At 43.1% G+C, this 17821-nt stretch overlaps 1 protein-coding gene across 4 annotated transcripts in view; it reads right to left on the bottom strand.

Moving 5' to 3' along the window:
• The window catches only part of Clip1 (CAP-Gly domain containing linker protein 1), a 104887-nt gene that overhangs the window by 1995 nt on the left and 85071 nt on the right, over positions 1–17821 (bottom strand). For all 4 annotated transcript variants that reach the window (XM_057765884.1, XM_057765885.1, XM_057765883.1 and 1 more), the window contains 5 exons: positions 11837–11889; positions 4392–4509; positions 4150–4300; positions 3665–3714; positions 65–189 (listed from right to left, as the gene is read on the bottom strand). In XM_057765884.1, coding sequence (XP_057621867.1) covers positions 65–189; positions 3665–3714; positions 4150–4300; positions 4392–4509; positions 11837–11889 — 497 coding nt within the window. The remainder of the gene's footprint in view (positions 1–64; positions 190–3664; positions 3715–4149; positions 4301–4391; positions 4510–11836; positions 11890–17821) is intronic.

Raw genomic sequence — 17821 nt, 5'->3', positions numbered from 1 at the left:
AACAACTGATCTTTTTATCTGACAGCCGCTGGAGATCTCTTCTGATGGACCGGCCCTGTCATACCTGTCATAGCTGTTCAGGTCATCCCCGTTGCCGTTCAGCGCAGCTTCAGACATCATCTCCACCTTCATCTTGAGGTCTTGATTCTTTCTTTGAAGGTCCACTATTACTGAATTGAGGAAATCAATCTGATTTTTTAAAAGAAAAAAAAAAGCAGTGAGATATGCAAACGCCATATAGCTGGAGTCTAGATGTTGAGAAGTATGTGCCACAGTAGGGCCAACTACTATAAAAAGCCTGCTATAGTCTGTGCTTTCCAGTCTCACTGAGAAATAGGCATGCTGAGGGTGCAGGACGAACTACAGGGAACTGGGATGAGATCATAGCTAGGTGAAGGGGGCAACGAAGTTTCTTTCGTCCCTTTTCCATCTCTCAGTGTTTGCTACTAAGGAACATGTATGTGTATATGCGTGCATACGCACGCGTGTGTATCACTTTAAATTCATGTCACTGAATCTGAAGCTGTGGGTGGATAATTTCACATATCATTTAGACAAATGACGTTACACTTAAATCACGAATCTGTGGATTGGTGAAAAGTCACTGATATTTTTCAACAAAACAAAACACCACACTGTCCACAGTCATAATTTTGTTCTTTTTTTTTTTTTTTTCCCCTCGAGACAGGGTTTCTCTATAGCTTTGGAGCCTGTCCTGGAACTAGCTCTTGTAGACCAGGCTGGCCTCAAACTCACAGAAATCCACCTGCCTCTGCCTACTGAGTACTGAGATTAAAGGTGTGTGCCACCACCGTCCGGCTGCACAGTCATAATTTTACAATTCTGCACAGGCAAGGTTTAGTTATTCCTTCTAGTGTGCATGTGTGTGTGTGAATCCATGACTGAAAATACAGTTCAGTGGCAAAGCTCTGTCTGGTATATGAGGTCCTGGGTTCGTTTCCTGGATTCCTAAATAAAGAGACCTTAAAACTGTCTAAATTCGCTGGGTGGTGGTGGTGTATGCCTTTAATCCCAGCACTCGGGAGGCAGAGGCAGGCGGATCTCTGTGAGTTCGAGACCAGCCTGGTCTACAGAGTCCAGGACAGGCTCCACAGCTACTGAGAAACTCTGTCTCAAAAAACAAACAAACTAACAAAAAAGCTGTCTAAATTCTAGAACCAACTCAGGACTTTTCTGACATGGAGCTTCTCTTCAGGTCACTTGACTGCTCAACAAGAGCATCTTCAGAGAGGAGGAGAGATGGGACAGACATGTGACCTATGGGAAGGGCATCTGTTCCAAGACCAGCTGGGCAGTAGGGACCATAGAGTGACTGTCGGAAGGTAGCCGGTCCTGAGCACTTTACACCCTTCTGAACCAAGGGAACTCTAAAAGCAAAACATCCTTCCCTCTAAAAGGTTTCATTTCTCTAAACTGAAGTTTCTCTCTCTGAATACACACACACACACACACACACACACACACACACACACACTTCCTCTCTCTCCTCCCTCTCTCTTGCTACATATCCCAGGCTGACTTTAAAATCACTATGTAGATTGGGAATAGTGTATACCTTTATAGTATAAACAAGCTAGTTCCTATTTGAAACAAACAAAACAAAGGCCTAATTCATTTTTTGGCAGAGGATGGCCTTGAACTAATTTTTTTTTACTTTTTTTTTAAAAAAGGATTTTTATTATGTATACAATATTCTGTCTGCATGTATGCCTGTAGGCCAGAAGAGGGCGCCAGATCTCATCCTAGATGGTTGTGAGCCACCATGTGGTTGCTGGGAATTGAACTCAGGACCTCTGAAAGAACAGTCAGTGCTCTTAACCTCTTAGCCATCTCTCCAGCCCCTACTTTTTTAAAAAAAAAAGCCAGGGTCTCACATTGTAGTTAGCTTCAAACTAATGAGATCTCCCTGTCTCTGCCTTTTTTTTTTTAAATATTTATTTGTTTATTATGCATAGAGCATTCCTTCCATGTATGTCTGCAGGCCAGAAGAGGGCACCAGACCCCATTACAGATGGTTGTGAGCCACCATATGGTTGCTGGGAATTGAACTCAGGACCTTTGGAAGAACAGTCAGTGCTCTTAACCTCTGAGCCATCTCTCCAGCCCTGTCTCTGCCTCTTGAGTACTGGGTGCATTACCACTCACCTGACTTTCTTTAATTCTAGATTATTTTATGTGTGTGCATGTGGTGGTCAGGAGGGGTCACTGGATTCCCTGGAATTGAAGCTAAGGATGTTGTGGATCACCATGTGAGTGCTTGAAACTGAACCTGGTTTTTCTCTCAGAGGAGCTGCTGCTCTTAATCACTGCGCCATCTCCCCAAACCCCACACGTCTTCCAAGTTGCATCTTCTAAATCATTCTATTAGGAGCTCTGCTGCAAGGCCAAGGAAACCATACACACAATCACACGTACATGTGTACACAAATAAGGAAGCATAAAACAAACCATTTGCTGATGGGAAGAAAAGTGTTGGCGGCAGCAGCAGAAACAAATGGAAGCAGAAAGGAAACGGGGGGAGAAGGAGAGAAAACAATGTTAATTCTGTACTATGCCTGTGAGACACACTAACAGACAAAGTTAATTCTGAGTTAGCTTAGCTGTTTAAGGTACTGTTTATAATATACACCCTCAGCTTAGAATAATCACAGTGTCCTGTCACTAAAAGGGAACTGACTACATTATGGTACATTCACACACTGGAATACTATACAGCTAAAGAAAAAGTAAGTACAGAGTGACTTATGTGGTCTATTATTACTTACGTTAAAACACACACACACACACAAAATTGCAGAGGGAGCCAGCTGTGCTGGTGTTGCACATTTGTGGTCCAGCAATTAGGAGGCAGGGTAGGAGAAGCACCAAAAGTTCAAGGCCAATTAGGGCTACAAGAAACTGTCTTTAAACCGGGCGGTGGTGGTGCACACCTTTAATCCCAGCACTCGGGAGGCAGAGGCGGGCGGATCTCTGTGAGTTCGAGACCAGCCTGGTCTACAAGACAGTTCCAGGACAGGCTCCAAAGCCACAGAGAAACCCTGTCTCGAAAAACCAAAAAAAAAAAAAAAAAGAAAGAAAGAAACTGTCTTTAAAAGTGGGGGGTGGGGGGAGAGCCAGATGGTGGTGGCACAGACCTTTAATCCCAGCAATTGGAGGCAAAGGCAGGTGTGTCTCTGTGAGTTCAAGGTCAGCCTGGTCTACAGAGCAAGTTCCAGGGCTACAGAGAATTCCTGTCTCAAAAAATCAAAAAAGGGGGGGGGTGTTAAAGCAGAGGAGATTGTATATTTAAGTGTGTGTGTGTTTGTGTTAGAGATAGGGCTCTTGCTATGTTACATAGGCTAGTCTCAAACTCCATGGCTCCAACGATCTCATCTCAGCCTTCCAAGTGCTAGAGCTATAGGTACATGCTGTCACATATCACATCTAGCTGTATATTAAAACAAAACAAAACAAAATCTGCAGAGGTAAGATGTGGGTAACAGTGTCAGGGGATTGGGAAACTGGACAGCAGACACTGGAAGACTTTTTACTGAATGCATTCTAAACTTTCAGCACTCAGTCTTTAGGAATGCATCACGAGCTCAAGATATCCAATGACTCTGAAGACAGGAAGGCAACAGAAGCACTAATAGAGGAGCGTTACCTGACTCTCCTGGGCTCTCTCATCCTCTTCTGCCTGGGTATCGGTATTGCCTTATATTTAAAAACAAGAACAAGAACAATCAGAGGGTCACTGGAAAACACTGCAAGTCAGTTCCTTGTTGCTGCAGTGATGGGCTGCCAGGGGACACTCATTTTCAGGGAAGTCCCTGCCTGCTCTCTGGCCACTACTGGGTCTCACAGATGCTACCCTGCCCTTTCAGGGTTCTTTCTCAAGATGACCACCTATGGGGTACAGGTGCCTGATTTTTAAGGATGCAGTGTTCTCCATTGTTGTTGCCTTGCACTTGAGACCTCATGGTTGCTTGTATGATGGCAGCTGTCATGTACTGCCTCATACAAGAAGGCTCCACACCAAGCACACTTGTGACTAGCCCTTGTTTGATTCAACAGTGGGAGAGCTGGGGCACCTCTAGTGGGAAAAGCCCACTGGAGGAGGCACACATTTTAGGACGGGCATCCTTTTACCTGAGGAGCTGCTGAGCTGCCTCTTGTTCTCCTTGAGCTGAAGCTCCAAGTTCTTGACCTTGAGCTCAAGCTTCACCTTATCAGACTCCAGGGTCTGCACAACTGAGTGCAGGGACTTGGCAGAGGCATTCTCTCCCCGGAGCACTGTGACCTGCAACACAGACGTTGGGCTCAGGACGGGAGGAGGGGCGGATCATGGTGGCCCCACAGCACCGTGGCAGACCATCCCCACAGCACCCTACCTCACTCCGCAGCTTCTCCAGCTCGGCATCCTTCTCTGTGAGTAAGGCACTGGTGAGACTGATGGACCTCTGCAGGGACGCTTTCTCTTCATCAGCGTCCTTTATGTACTCGGATTCTCTAAAGACCAGAGAGTTAAAAGAGTTCCAGAAATCAATGGACGGACGGAGTTGTCAGTAAGCAACTGTTTCAGAACAGACTTGAGAATAACTTTAGTTTACATTGTAAAAAAAAGATGTAACAGGGAAATTGCATAGGGATCAAGGCTGTTATGCCTGTAAATTTTACTTACTGCGAGGGAGAAAAGGTTTAGCTATGCACAGGCATGCAGAACCTGCATGTCATTGTGTCCATTTGAACTCAAAAAGACAAGTTAATACTGTTGGAAGAGGTAGGTCTTTAAAAACTGTTGTACCGCCCCCCCAAAAATCACAGCAATTAGAACCCCACCTTGAATACTGTTACTTCTGGAATACATAATTACCAAGCAGTGACGATTAAAATACACACATGCAAAGCAGTTACAGATGTCATGCAGAGCGGTCTGATGCTGGAAGTATCAGTTGGTTCTCACTAATTTCAGTAACTTTTTAGTAAGTTCTGAGCTTGTGTTTTTAAGATTGTGTGAGCCAAAACAGTAGCAAAGATAAATATTATTCAAACTGAAAGATAACTGCATTTCAACCAATCTGAAGAAGGCACAGGGCTGCTTTTAGAACTGAACTGCAGAAAGGCTATGGGCAAAGCAGAAGTGAGGGGTTTCGCAGAGCCGAGTTCCTGTTTTCTGCTGGCTCACTAGAGGGCAGGAGAGACCTCTGGAGAACTGTCCACTGGACTGGAGTCCAGGTTGAGGGAGGACAGGGTTGAGGGGGACACAAAGAGGCTGGGCAGGACACAGGGAGTCAGCCCAAAGGAGAGCAGGCAGGGTATGCACATGTATGATGTGCATGTGTATTTGAAGGTGTGCTGCGAAATATGAACATGCTGAGTTATGAAAGGCAGGACTTAGGGACGGTCACAGGTCTGCAGAGACAGGACCACACGAGCGCAGTGTTATTCCCTAGCCTGGATCCTGGATGAGGGAAATGACAACCGCAAAGAGCCGAGGGGCAATGACTTTGTGGTTTGGGCACAGGTGCTGAGGCTATGTGACATGTTCATAGTGGGGCAGCTGACTAGGGAAATGAACTGGCTACACTACCTTTATAAATTTTTTTAAATTAAAAGTTCTTAATTTTTAATAAACAGATCTTGTGTCACTGAATTACTTCAGGGAAAACAAAACAAGAGAAAAGTGTCTCAGGCTAGCGCTCAGGCCACACAATCTCAGACACTGCACCATGGAGGTGGTCACCAGCAAGAGTTTGTAACTAGGAGAAGCAGGCAGGTGAGTGAATGCAGAGCAAGTGGCATTTGGTCTGTTTTCAGTTCACCTGGGGGAATAGGACAGGGAGGGCCAAGTTAGAGATGGCAGAGAAATGGCTGGTTAGTGAGACCCAAGGTATCCGGCACATGAATTACAAAATTCTCATGGCTCATGGCAAACTGAAATTCTACACAAAGATGGAAATAAACGTGTTGTATTGGTCTCATTGTGTGGCTTACACCTTTACACTCCAGAATGATAAGTAGGAGGAGAAGAATCTGAGACTTTCCAGAAGTGTTCTAAATTAGTAACCCTGGGAAGGGGCACCGGTGCTGTCAAGTTCTGGGTGAGCGCTAGGAAATGGGGCCATCTTGGACTCAGGTGGGGCTTCTGGAGTGGGAGGAACAAACAGGAACTTTTGCAGTGTGGAAAGTAAAGCTCTGGTGCCACCCAAAGAAAGATGCAGGAAACCTGGGCTCCTTGTGATTTCTCTGAAACATAGTATTTTGTTCTCCTGAGCCGGGCAGTGGTGGCACACACCTTTAATCCCAGCGCTCAGGAGGCAGATCTGTGAGTTCAAGACCTGCCTGGTCTACAAGAGATAGTTCCAGGACAGGCTCCAAAACCACAGAGAAACCCTGTCTCGAGAAAGAGAAACACACTTCACTCAGCCTCCCCAGTAGATACTAGTCTGGCTTAAATTAGGAGCAATTTTTGAGAGACACTTTGCTAAACATAATTTAGTCAGGAGAGAGAGAGAGAGAGAGAGAGAGAATGAATATGAATTCTGGAGCTTTGTTTATTTCAAGTAGCATTCAGATTTGAATTTTTTTTTAAAGTTTTAACTTTCTAAAAATTAGCAGGACTAGGGTTTGTTGAAAACAGATGTGAATTCTCCTGTGCTCAAAGACCTAGTCAGCTAAGATCCCACGGGCACTTAGCATCAGGGAGGGAAAGTCACCAGTAACCAGCAGAAATGTCACCAACACAACCCTGAGCCACGCACCTTGCTAAGATGGAGACAGGATGTTCCCTATAAAAATCAAGCAAAAGGAGACAAGCTGAATAAAGAGATGGCTCAGCAGTGAAGTCACTGCCACCAAGTCTGATCAGTTGGTCCTGAGAAGCCACATGGTAAGAATCCTCCCCCACCCCCAACACACAGTATGTGTTAAAATAAGAAAAAGAGAAAGAAAGTAAGAAAGAAAGAAAGAAAGAAAGAAAGAAAGAAAGAAAGAAAGAAAGAAAGAAAGAAAAAGAAAGAAAGAAAGAAAGCAAGCAGGAGGTCTACCAGATGACAGGGCTCAGAGGAGGCTTGGCAGCTCGCCTCTGTGACAGATCTTCAGTGTGACAATTTCTCTGCCCTAATTCCTCTGTACAAACTAAGAGGGGCTGAATTAAAGCATCTATGCCAACATTACTGATGTGTGAGAAGCCATGTTGGTGAGAAGGGGAGATAACGGTATGAAAGAAGGACTTCAGCGCAGAATCTCCTGTCCATCCCTCAAGGGAACATGTCGCTCAGATTCTTCTCTTACTACTTAAATAAGAAATAAAGTTCAGTAATGAAGCAAATACCTTAAAGTGTTACTGGGCAGGCTTTAAAATGCAAGGTGATAAGAACCAAATATTAGAAACATGAAGAAAAATGCAAATACAGTAAGGAGAACTAAATTTGTACCCAAGTTCTTTGCTGTATGTCGATATAAAAAAGAAGTACATGTCTAAGTGTGAGTGTGTAGGGGTGTGTGTATGTGTGTGTGCATACATTGCTGAGCATATTTTACAAAACAAAAGCAAGACACAGAGGGACAAAGGCAGCCAAAAATATATACAACAATTTGGTTTACTAAAAATATATGAGATTTATTTATTATAACGTGGATAGACTTTCTTTAGTCTTACCATGAAAGACACACAGATATAGCAAAGGAAGCAAGAGTAGGAAAGGGAAAAGAGAGGATGAGGTGAGCACTGGTAAGTAGCGCAAGCTCGGAGACAGTCAGACAGTTACAACCCACAGGGAGCTGATGAGCTGGGCAGCGCAGGCCGCTTCAGAAGTGGAGGCAGGACTTGCATTCCTCACAGGGCTTACATTCTGTACTACCGCTTGAATTAAGACCCCCCATAAACCCATGTCTAAAACTTTGGCTTTGCTGTTCCTTGTTTGACATTAAAAAGCTCAGAGCAAACAGGGAGCCAAGCTAGCTCCCTAGGGTGCATCAACCTGGGCAGCTGTGGAGGAGCAGGGGCCTCCAGTTCAGCAGTGAGACAACTGTGCCTTACCAGCTACATCCCTGGAAACCTGTTTCCCCCTCTCCTATTTTTGTTTGGTTTGAAGACAGGGTCACTATGTAAGCCTGACTGGTCTGAAACTCACTGTATAGACCAGCCTGGGCCTGAACTCGGAAAGATCCTCCTGCCTCTGTCTCCCTAGTGCTGGGATTAAAGGTATGAGACAATGCACTGCCTGGAACCTGTTCTTAAAGATGTGTGTTCAACTGTACCCAATTTTTCAAATGATCACAGTTTTAAATTCAGAGAAAAATGTTCACTACATATTGCCTGCAATACAATGTCCACAGATACCAAAACCACAAAGCAAATACAGGAGGACACTACTGATCTCTAAGATAGTCTCACGTAGCCAGGCTGGCCTTCTACCCTCAAGTGATGGGATTACAGGCATATTCTACCATGCGAAATTTATAATTTAAAGTTATTCTATTTATTCATTAACTCATCATTCATTATTATGCACGTGTGTAGGAGTGCATACTATGGGTGTGGAGGTCAAAGAACAACTGGTTGGAATCAGGTCTTTCCTTTTCCTACATGGGTCTGAAGGATGGAGCTCTGGTTGTCAGGCTTGGCAGCAAGTCCTCTTACCCACTGAGCCACCTCGCCAGTCTTTAGCTTACAGTTTAAATTTACTCCTTGGTGCAGAGCAGCTCTGAAATCCTCAGAACCACAAAAGGTTTTTCCTAGTGTGGGAGGTGCTGTATAGAAACCAGGACCTTACATCAGCTGGGCTGGGGCACTCACACTGACTCCTCAGTGACTGCTTCACCTGATGGTGGGGGTCCTGCAAGCTCCTATCATGGCCATGGAGAACACAGTCATTTCCTGCCTTCCCTTCTAATGTGAACCAAAGACAGGGGTTTTACTCTGCACCAACAAAGGACATTTGTGTGCTTTTATGACTTAAGCTTTTGGAAGGTATTTATGCCAAGATCATATAAAACTTTAGTCCTCTAGGCAGACAGAGTTAGCCATCACAGTATACATCGCAGAGGAATTCTTATCAAATTTACATTTGGGAGGTATTTATGGGTCTAACTTGTTATTTTAAAATACATTCAAGCCGAGCGATGGTGGCGCACGCCTTTAATCCCAGCACTCGGGAGGCAGAGGCAGGCGGATCTCTGTGAGTTCGAGGCCAGCCTGGTCTACAAGAGCTAGTTCCAGGACAGGAACCAAAAGCTACGGAGAAACCCTGTCTCGAAAAACCAAAAAAAAAAATACATTCAAATTCAGTCTTCCAAAACAGAAACAACTGTCCATGAGGGTTGATTAACAAGAGAAAATAAGTTTAAGTATAGAAATTAAATTTATAACTTTTTCGATTTCAGAAAAATTATTCTCTTTATGTTTGTTCATCAAAATTAGCAGGAGTGGCCGGGCAGTGGTGGTGCACGCCTTTAATCCCAGCACTCCAGAGGCAGAGGTGCGCTACCTCTGTGAGTTCAAGGCTAGCCTGGTCTACAAGAACTAGTTCCAGGACAGGCTCCAAAGCTACAGAGAAACCCTATCTCAAAAAACAAAAAACAAACAAACAAAAAAATTAGCAGGAGTAACTTCAGTGTTTGGCTTTGGTGGCAGGAGACAAACTGGGGCTTCCATGTGTGGGCAAGCATCCTACCACTGACTCTCTGGAGCCCTTCTAGAGCTTGCACTTCCAGACAGATCTCATTAAATTGCTTAGGGCTATCCTTGAACTTGTGACCCTCACACTTCACTCAGCCTCCCCAGTAGATACTAGTCTGGCTTAAATTAGGAGCAATTTTTGAGAGACACTTTGCTAAACATAATTTAGTCAGTCACATGAGAAGTTAGGACCCAGGAAGTATACAATCTTTCACGAGTCAGTAATAAATACAAGGTTTAGGGGAAAAAGAACACAGAAACCTGAAGCTCTAGGTCTCAAGCCTGCACATGGAACTCATGGGCCTGAGTGCTTAGCTAAATTCTGGTCTGGGGGCTTCTGCTTCATCCTCAAAAAATGCATACCCTACCACATCTTCCACTGGGGTGTTTTGAGATTATACAGATTGGTGAATTAAAAAGTGTTGTTAAATGTAAAGGGATTACATATTTCATCAGCCCATTTTCATTCATTTGGCCCCATTTGGGAAACTACAGGAATAAGGCCTCATTATTTTTCTGTCCAGGATAAGCACGGCCATGGTGAGATACTTGTGCAGTCTAGAATGTAAAGATCTTGGAGAAATTCAACAAAGGAGCCCAAGAATTTCTTTTTTTCTTTTTTTTTTTTTTTTTTTTTGATTTTTTTTTCCCAAGAATTTCTTTGTGTGTGTGTTTTCGAGATAGGGTTTCACTGTGTAGTCCTGGCTGTCCTGAAACACACTTGGTAGACCAGGCTGGCCTTGAACTCACAGAGTTCTGCTGGCCTCTGCCTCCTAGAGTGCTAGGATTAAATATGTGAGCAACCACCGCCTGGGGAAGTACTTCTTAATTAAGCCAGAGAGAAGGGAAAAGCTTTCCCTGGGCCAAGGCCTGACAGCTTCAAAAATACAGCAGTCTGCATTGTGCAATCCAAATGTTTTTGTAGGCTAAATAAAACCTTGAATTCCCAAGTGTGAAGCACATCTGTCAGACACCAGAAGGGCAGGGAAACCTCTGCTCTGACACGAAAAGCACTTCCTAAGAGCATGGGAAAACTTGGAGGTAGGCTGAATCTCTTTCCTCTGTTCTTTTTTAAAGCACAGGGCCTCAAACTTGGTATGAACTACCGATTCTCTCACTCCTAAGGATTGTAGATGGTTTTGTTGTTTGTTGTGGGTGTGAGATGAACACAGTAGATCATACATGGGACGCAAGCTCTCTATCGCTGAGCTATATTCTTAGCCCCTAATTTATTTTAATTACTTAATTAAATTATTTATTTGTGATGGGGTCTCATTATATAGCCCTGGCTGTCCTGGAACTCTGTAGACCAGGCTGGCCTCGAACTCAAAGACCATCTGCCTCCCCTCCCAAGTGCTGACATTAAAGGCGTGCTCTACCACTGCCCAGCTCTTATTTAAGTTTTTATAAAGCAGGATTTTGCAATGTTAGATTCAAATATGATCTTCCAGACTCAGTCTCCTGAATGCTAGAATATACGCATATTTTACTCTGACCTGGCCTAAATATTTCATTTCTATGGACCCCATTTATTTTTACTCAAAAGAGTTTGGGAAGTTATAAAATATTATGGAGGGATAATGAATAATAGAAACAAAGTGGTATTATTTATTAATGAAAAAAATCAAGCTTTCCCATAATTAAAATCAGTATTATATCTAAAGTGATTACTATAACTACAATTATAATAATGCTCATTACTAAAACCATTAATATGAGGCAATCTAAATTTAGTAGAGCACTTCTGAGTAAGTGCAGTCAAAAATGGCTTAAAATTTTAAATTTTTGAAACTTGCACAAATGGATCTTCATAACTTGTCAATTGTGAGCACTAAAATACCACAATGTCGGGCTGGAGAGATGGCTCAGCGGTTAAGAGCATTGCCTGCTCTTCCAGAGGTCCTGAGTTCAATTCCCAGCAACCACATGGTGGTTCACAACCATCTGTAATGAGGTCTGGTGCCCTCTTCTGGCCTGCAGGTATACACACAGACAGAATCTTATATACATAATAAATAAATAAATATTAAGAAAAAATACAATGCCACTTTCTAAATATATGAAGCTGACTGTTTTCTGTAAACTAGCACACATAACACGTTCTGAAGTTTTCCTTGTTAAACACACGCATCATTAAACATACAGAGAGCCTACCTCTTTTTCATTTCTAACAACTGATTATTGAGTACAGATCTTTCTTCTTCCAGCTGAAAAACAAAAACAGAAAGAGTTCAGTTGATAATAAGTCCACAGAGGCCACACAACCCGCTCCAGGGCAGCAGACGCCAGCAAGAAGTCACCGCCTGAGAATCAGAAATATTAAATCAGATTATAGCAACAGAATAAAGATTATAGATTAGAATATAATACTTTTTTTTTGAGACAGGGTCTCATCATGTAACCCCTGCTGGCTTGCAACTCAGTATCAAGACCAGCTCCACCTCCTCCGACTCTCCAATGTTGAGACTGTAGGTGTGCACCACCACACCCAGCTCCACCTCCTCCGACTCTCCAATGTTGAGACTGTAGGTGTGCACCACCACACCCAGCTCCACCTCCTCTGACTCTCCAATGTTGAGACTGTAGGTGTGCACCACCACACCCAGCTCCACCTCCTCCGACTCTCCAATGTTGAGACTGTAGGTGTGCACCACCACACCCAGCTCCACCTCCTCCGACTCTCCAATGTTGAGACTGTAGGTGTGCACCACCACACCCAGTTCCTTTCCAGCACAGTCTCATGTAGTCCAGGCTGGCCTAAATCTGCTATGTGGTCAATGGAAGAGTCCAAGAATAAGAGTAAAGAAATGTAGATTCCAGAAATAAGAATGTAGAAATAAAAAAATATAAAGTTGTAGACCTAGGAGAAGAGAGCAGGCTGTCAGCAGCTTTCTCAGCAACTTAAGGATTAACGGTTAACAGTGGGATACTCTGCTTTACAACCCATAGCTCTATTTGCGAGGCTGAAGTGGCCCTCTGCAATCTTAGGGTCGCTCAGCAAACTGAGGATCAGCTTTTAGATACCCCTGGGAACTCATGACCAGCAACTGATATGAGCTGAGTTAACTTTTAAATGATGGGATGTACATGACTTTTGACTTTTTCGTTTTATATCGTTCCATGTCCTTTCCTGCTATGCAAAACTGGCAGTGTCAGAGGAGGTGCAGAGCCTTGGTAAGCACTATCAAGGAATGCCAAGGAAAAACAATGAACTGAATACAAACACTAATTTAAGTGAAAAATATTGTTAATGGAAATTGCAAAAAAGGGCAATTTGTGTCTAAGTTTCACATCAAGATTGTAAAAATTCCTTTGTTACTTACTAATGTTTACTATAAAAAAGAGGAGTCGAAAATCAGCATTTGCCACAGCCTTACAAGTCCATATCTGGCTGTGGTCTCAGCTAGCTGATAAGCTTTTTTGTGTGTGTGTGCCCCATGGAGATTTATTTTTTTAATTTTTTACTTTTTCCTGCAATAGTTTGCTTCTGGTTTACTAGACTTCAGTGATCTGTCCCCATCTTTGCGCCACACGCCCTCCCCCATCTGTGGACCCAACACCAAAAATGGCTTTGAACTCTTTGTCCACCGGTGTTGGGGTATAGGTTAAGGTTACCGCGCCCAGCCCTATATAGTACATGTTAAACTTTCAATAAACATTTGCTCACTGAATGACAGCTCCACCATTAGCATTCTGGCTGCTTTACTTAGATCAGAGGGGTGTCAGGAAGTTGCAAAAGTCAGGAAAGAGGCCACGTGTTCTTGGCAAAGCACCTGTGATTCATCTACTGATTCAGCACACCTAGTAGACACTTGCCCATCATCTACAGAACAAGGCTACAGAAGAGCTCCCTGCAGCTCTCTCATTCTGTTATAAAATCCCGCTGCTAGTATTCCTCCATAAAATATCACAAACAAGGACCAGGAAGACGTCTCAGCAAGTAAAGATACTTGCTGCTGTTATACAGACACAAACCACCTTGACCAGCTTAAAAAAAACGTAAGTGTGCATGTGTGTACATTGAGTATCAGAGCACATTTATCATGAAATCTAAAAGGTTTATTATCCAAGTTTCTCACCGGAGCCACTCTGCTTTCCAGTCCTTCACACAGGCTTGGAGGGCTAGCAAAGTGACCAATAAGCAAAGGCACAGTGGCTAAGCCTGGTGACTGGTGACCTGAGTTCAATCCCCAGAAACCACATGGCAAAAGGAGAGAACCAACTGCTACAAGTTGTCCTCTGACCTCCACCCACAACTATGGTGTACACACACACACACACACACACACACACACACACACACACACACACAAAGTAATAAGATCATACTTTTCCTGCATGTATAATTCATAGAAATAAGTTTTTGTTTTTGGTTTTTCAAGACAGGGTTTCTCTGTGGTTTTGGAGCCTGTCCTAGAACTAGCTCTTGTAGACCAGGCTGGTCTCGAACTCACAGAGATCCGCCTGCCTCTGCCTCCCGAGTGCTGGGATAAAAGGCGTGCACCATCTCCTGGCTGTTTTAAAGTTTTTAAGAAAAGAATAAAAACAGAGGACGGCAACTTTGAAAATGAAAATGAAGAGAAGCAAGGATAACATCTGAAGTGAAAGATGCAGGGCTGAGAAAGGCTCCCATCTTTTCTCCTCCTTTCTCCCTGCCTCCTTCCTCTTTTGTTGCTTCTGAGGCAGGGTTTCATGCTCTAACCCCAAACACACAATAATCCTCCTGCCTCAGCTGTCCCTGTGCTAGGATTAGAGGTATGTGCCATTGTGTCCATTTTATAATTTATATATAAATTATAAAAAATTTATAGTTTTATTTTACAATTAAAGAATTAAAACGAGCCGAGCGGTGGTGGCGCACGCCTTTAATCCCAGCACTCGGGAGGTAGAGGCAGGTGAATCTCTGTGAGTTCGAGGCCAGCCTGGTCTACAAGAGCTAGTTCCAGGACAGGCTCCAAAACCACAGAGAAACCCTGTCTCGAAAAACCAAAAAAAGAAAGAAAAAAAAAAAAAAGAATTAAGACAGACGTGACAGCTCAGATCTGTAATCCCAAAATTTAGAAGGCTGAAGCAGGAAGATTTCTGTGAGTTTAAGTGCTATCTGGGTTACATAATGAAGCCTTGTCTCAAAAATACAACTTTTTTTTCATGCGGGACCCATGAGTTTGAGTCTAGCCTGGTCTATGTAATGATCTGTTCTGTCTCTTTAAGAGACAAGCCATGCCCACTCCCCCGACCAACACTGAGGCAGGCAGATCTTCCTGCTTGCAGCCTGAGTTTCTTTCTTTTCCGTCTCCCTCTCAAAGAGGCAGCTTCTGTCTCTCCCTTCTCTCTTCCTCTCTGCTCTTCTCCCCTTCCCCCTCCATAACCCACTAAATAAATATCCAACCTCACTCTGCATGACGTGCCTATCCATGTCTCTGTCTCTCACCCACACAGCTGAGCTCCCTCCCGGGACCAGCCGCCTTGGCAGAGCTATGGCTTGGTCTTGTGGCATGCCCATCTGTCTGTCTCTCCTCGTGGCCTGCTGCAGCCACTAGGGGAACTGCACCGTCCCTGCCTGGGACAGCTGCCTGCTGCCACATGGCCCACTGCTGCCTCTCGGGGACCTACAGCGTTTCTGCTGCTGCAGCCACCGGGAATCCAGCAGCATTTTTTATTAATCCATTACAGTCTACCCAGAGAATTTCAAGACAGCAAGGGATACATAGCAAGATTCTGTCTCAACATCCCACAAAATAAACAAAAGAGTTGAAATGTAGAATATGAGAATAAGCGTTCCAACACAGTGCAACATGCACACTTACAAAGGAGGAAATACAACATTTTAAAAGAATAAAATCAACAAAGATTAGAATTTGTTTGTCATTGCTATTGCTTTGATTTTTGAGACACAGTTTCTCTGTGTAGTCCTGGATGTCCTGGGACTTGTTCTGTAGACCAGGCTGGCCTCAAACTCAGAGATGCACCTGCAGCTGCCTCTTGAGTGCTAAGATTAAAGGAGAGCACTACCACCACCCCGTCTGTCTTACTTCTTTTGATGACCAAACTGGTTCACATTTGATTTGATATGCTTTTGATGAATCCTCATCATTCTTTCCACACTTTCTTGCTGTCTCATAAACAAAATGTTTCAGACTCTGCTACCGTAAACTCTAAAATTAGCCACTTATCCAAGGACTGTTACTTCCTTTTGGTAAAGAGCACTAGAAAGCAACTTCTGGTCTGGCATGGTGACACACACCTTTAGACCCAGCACTCGGGACCAAAGCAGAAGCAGAGGCTGAGGCAGGTGAATCTCTCTGAGTACATGGTCAGCCTTGTCTACACAGTGAATTTCAGGACAGCCAGGGCTATACAGAGAGACTCTGTCTCAAAAAACAATCAAACAAAAGAAAAGAACAAACTGCCATCAATTCACATGCCTGCCATCTCAGTATGTGGGAGGCAGAAGCAGAAAGGAAGAGTTCAAAGCCAGCCTCAGCTACACAGTAAGTTTGAGGCCAGACTGGGCTACATGAGTAACAACCTCCAGTCCTATTGGCCTTCTCCTTTTTTAAATTGTTAGTTTCTGCTTTACTTCTTTTGGGCTTTTATTGTGAGGTAGACATTAATTTATAAATGTTATATCATCATGAACAGTTGAGAGTTTTCTTTCTTTGTATATAGTAACAATTTCTGCCATAAGGTGTATTTTGTCAGAATCTGGTCTATCCTCTTCAGTGTACCTTTGGTTACTGTATGCATGGTGTGTCATCTTCCATTCTCTTACTTTCAATTTCTTTGTGTTTCTAAAAGTAAACCATCTCTTGTAGACAGCATATTGTTAGATCATACTTTTAAAAAAAATTAAATCATATATTTCAGTTGGAATATTTTAATCATTTATAGTTATTGTGATTACAGATAAGGTTCTATATTGCTTTGATTCCATTTATATGGCCTAGTAGTAATATCAAAATTACAGGACTAAGCTGGGCGGTGGTGGCACACTCGGGAGACAGAGGCAGGTGGACCTCTGTGAGTTCAAGGTCAGCCTGGTCTACAAGAGCTAGTTCCAGGACAGGCTCCAAAGCCACAAAGAAACCCTGTCTCAAAAAAAACCCAAACCAAAAAACAAACAACAACAAAAAAAAAACCACCCAAAATTACAGGACTAGAAAACGTAAGGAATTTTTCAGAGATTAGGTAGTAACCAATTATTTAAAAGACCTACTTTGATAAAAAAAAAAAAAAAAAAAAATTCAGGTAAGGATTGTAGAACACGCTTCTCACAAGAGTTCCAATACACACATGCACATTCACAAAAGATGAAATTTTGAAAGAAAAAAATCAACCAAGATTAGAATTTGTTTGTTGTTGCTGTTGCTTTCTCCTTTTTTTTATTTTTTTCAGACATGGTTTCTCTGTGTAGCCCTGGTTGTCCTGAAACTCTTATCTTAAAATTATCTTTTCTTCCCCCCCAAGACAGGGTTTCTCTGTGTGACTTTGTCCTGACACTTGCTCTGCAGCCAGGCTGGCCTCAAACTCTTAAAAGTGTGCGCCGCCACCACCGGGCCTCAAATTTATCTTAAACTCATGATCCTTTTGTCTTGTCTTCTAAAGTGCTGAGATTATAGGCACATGCCATTACATTTGGTGTAGAGATTGACACATGTTTACCAAACTCACAAAGATGGACTGGGTTGATGGCATATGCCTTTGATCCCAGCACTCAGAAGGCAGAGGTAGGTCTATGTTATTTCTAAGCAATCCTAGTGAGTGCTACTACATAGTACTACAAGGTGAGTACCAGGCCAGCCAGGGCTACATAGCAAGATCAAAACTAAATATTCACCAAGCCATACACACATGAAGGGTAAATTTTATTTCATGTAAATTATACCTCAATAAAGATGACTTAGGAGAGAAGCAAGTTTGAGTAATCTGTACAAGATTCATTTTCTCAACAATATAATTTTTGTAGAAAATAATAAAAACTGTGTCTACTTCTACCAATTTGCAAACACTGATATGGGTATAATAACCATAAAGAAAGACACACCAGATCATTTCAGTGTTTCCTCAATGAGCCCAACGGGAGGAGGAACCATTTTATACGGATTCCTGTACAAATACAGGACAGACAGACTGGATGAG

The sequence above is a fragment of the Chionomys nivalis genome, chromosome 3 (genome assembly GCF_950005125.1).
Source record: "Chionomys nivalis chromosome 3, mChiNiv1.1, whole genome shotgun sequence".
Classification (NCBI taxonomy): Eukaryota; Metazoa; Chordata; class Mammalia; order Rodentia; family Cricetidae; genus Chionomys; species Chionomys nivalis.
This window is presented reverse-complemented; position numbering and strand designations above follow the sequence as displayed.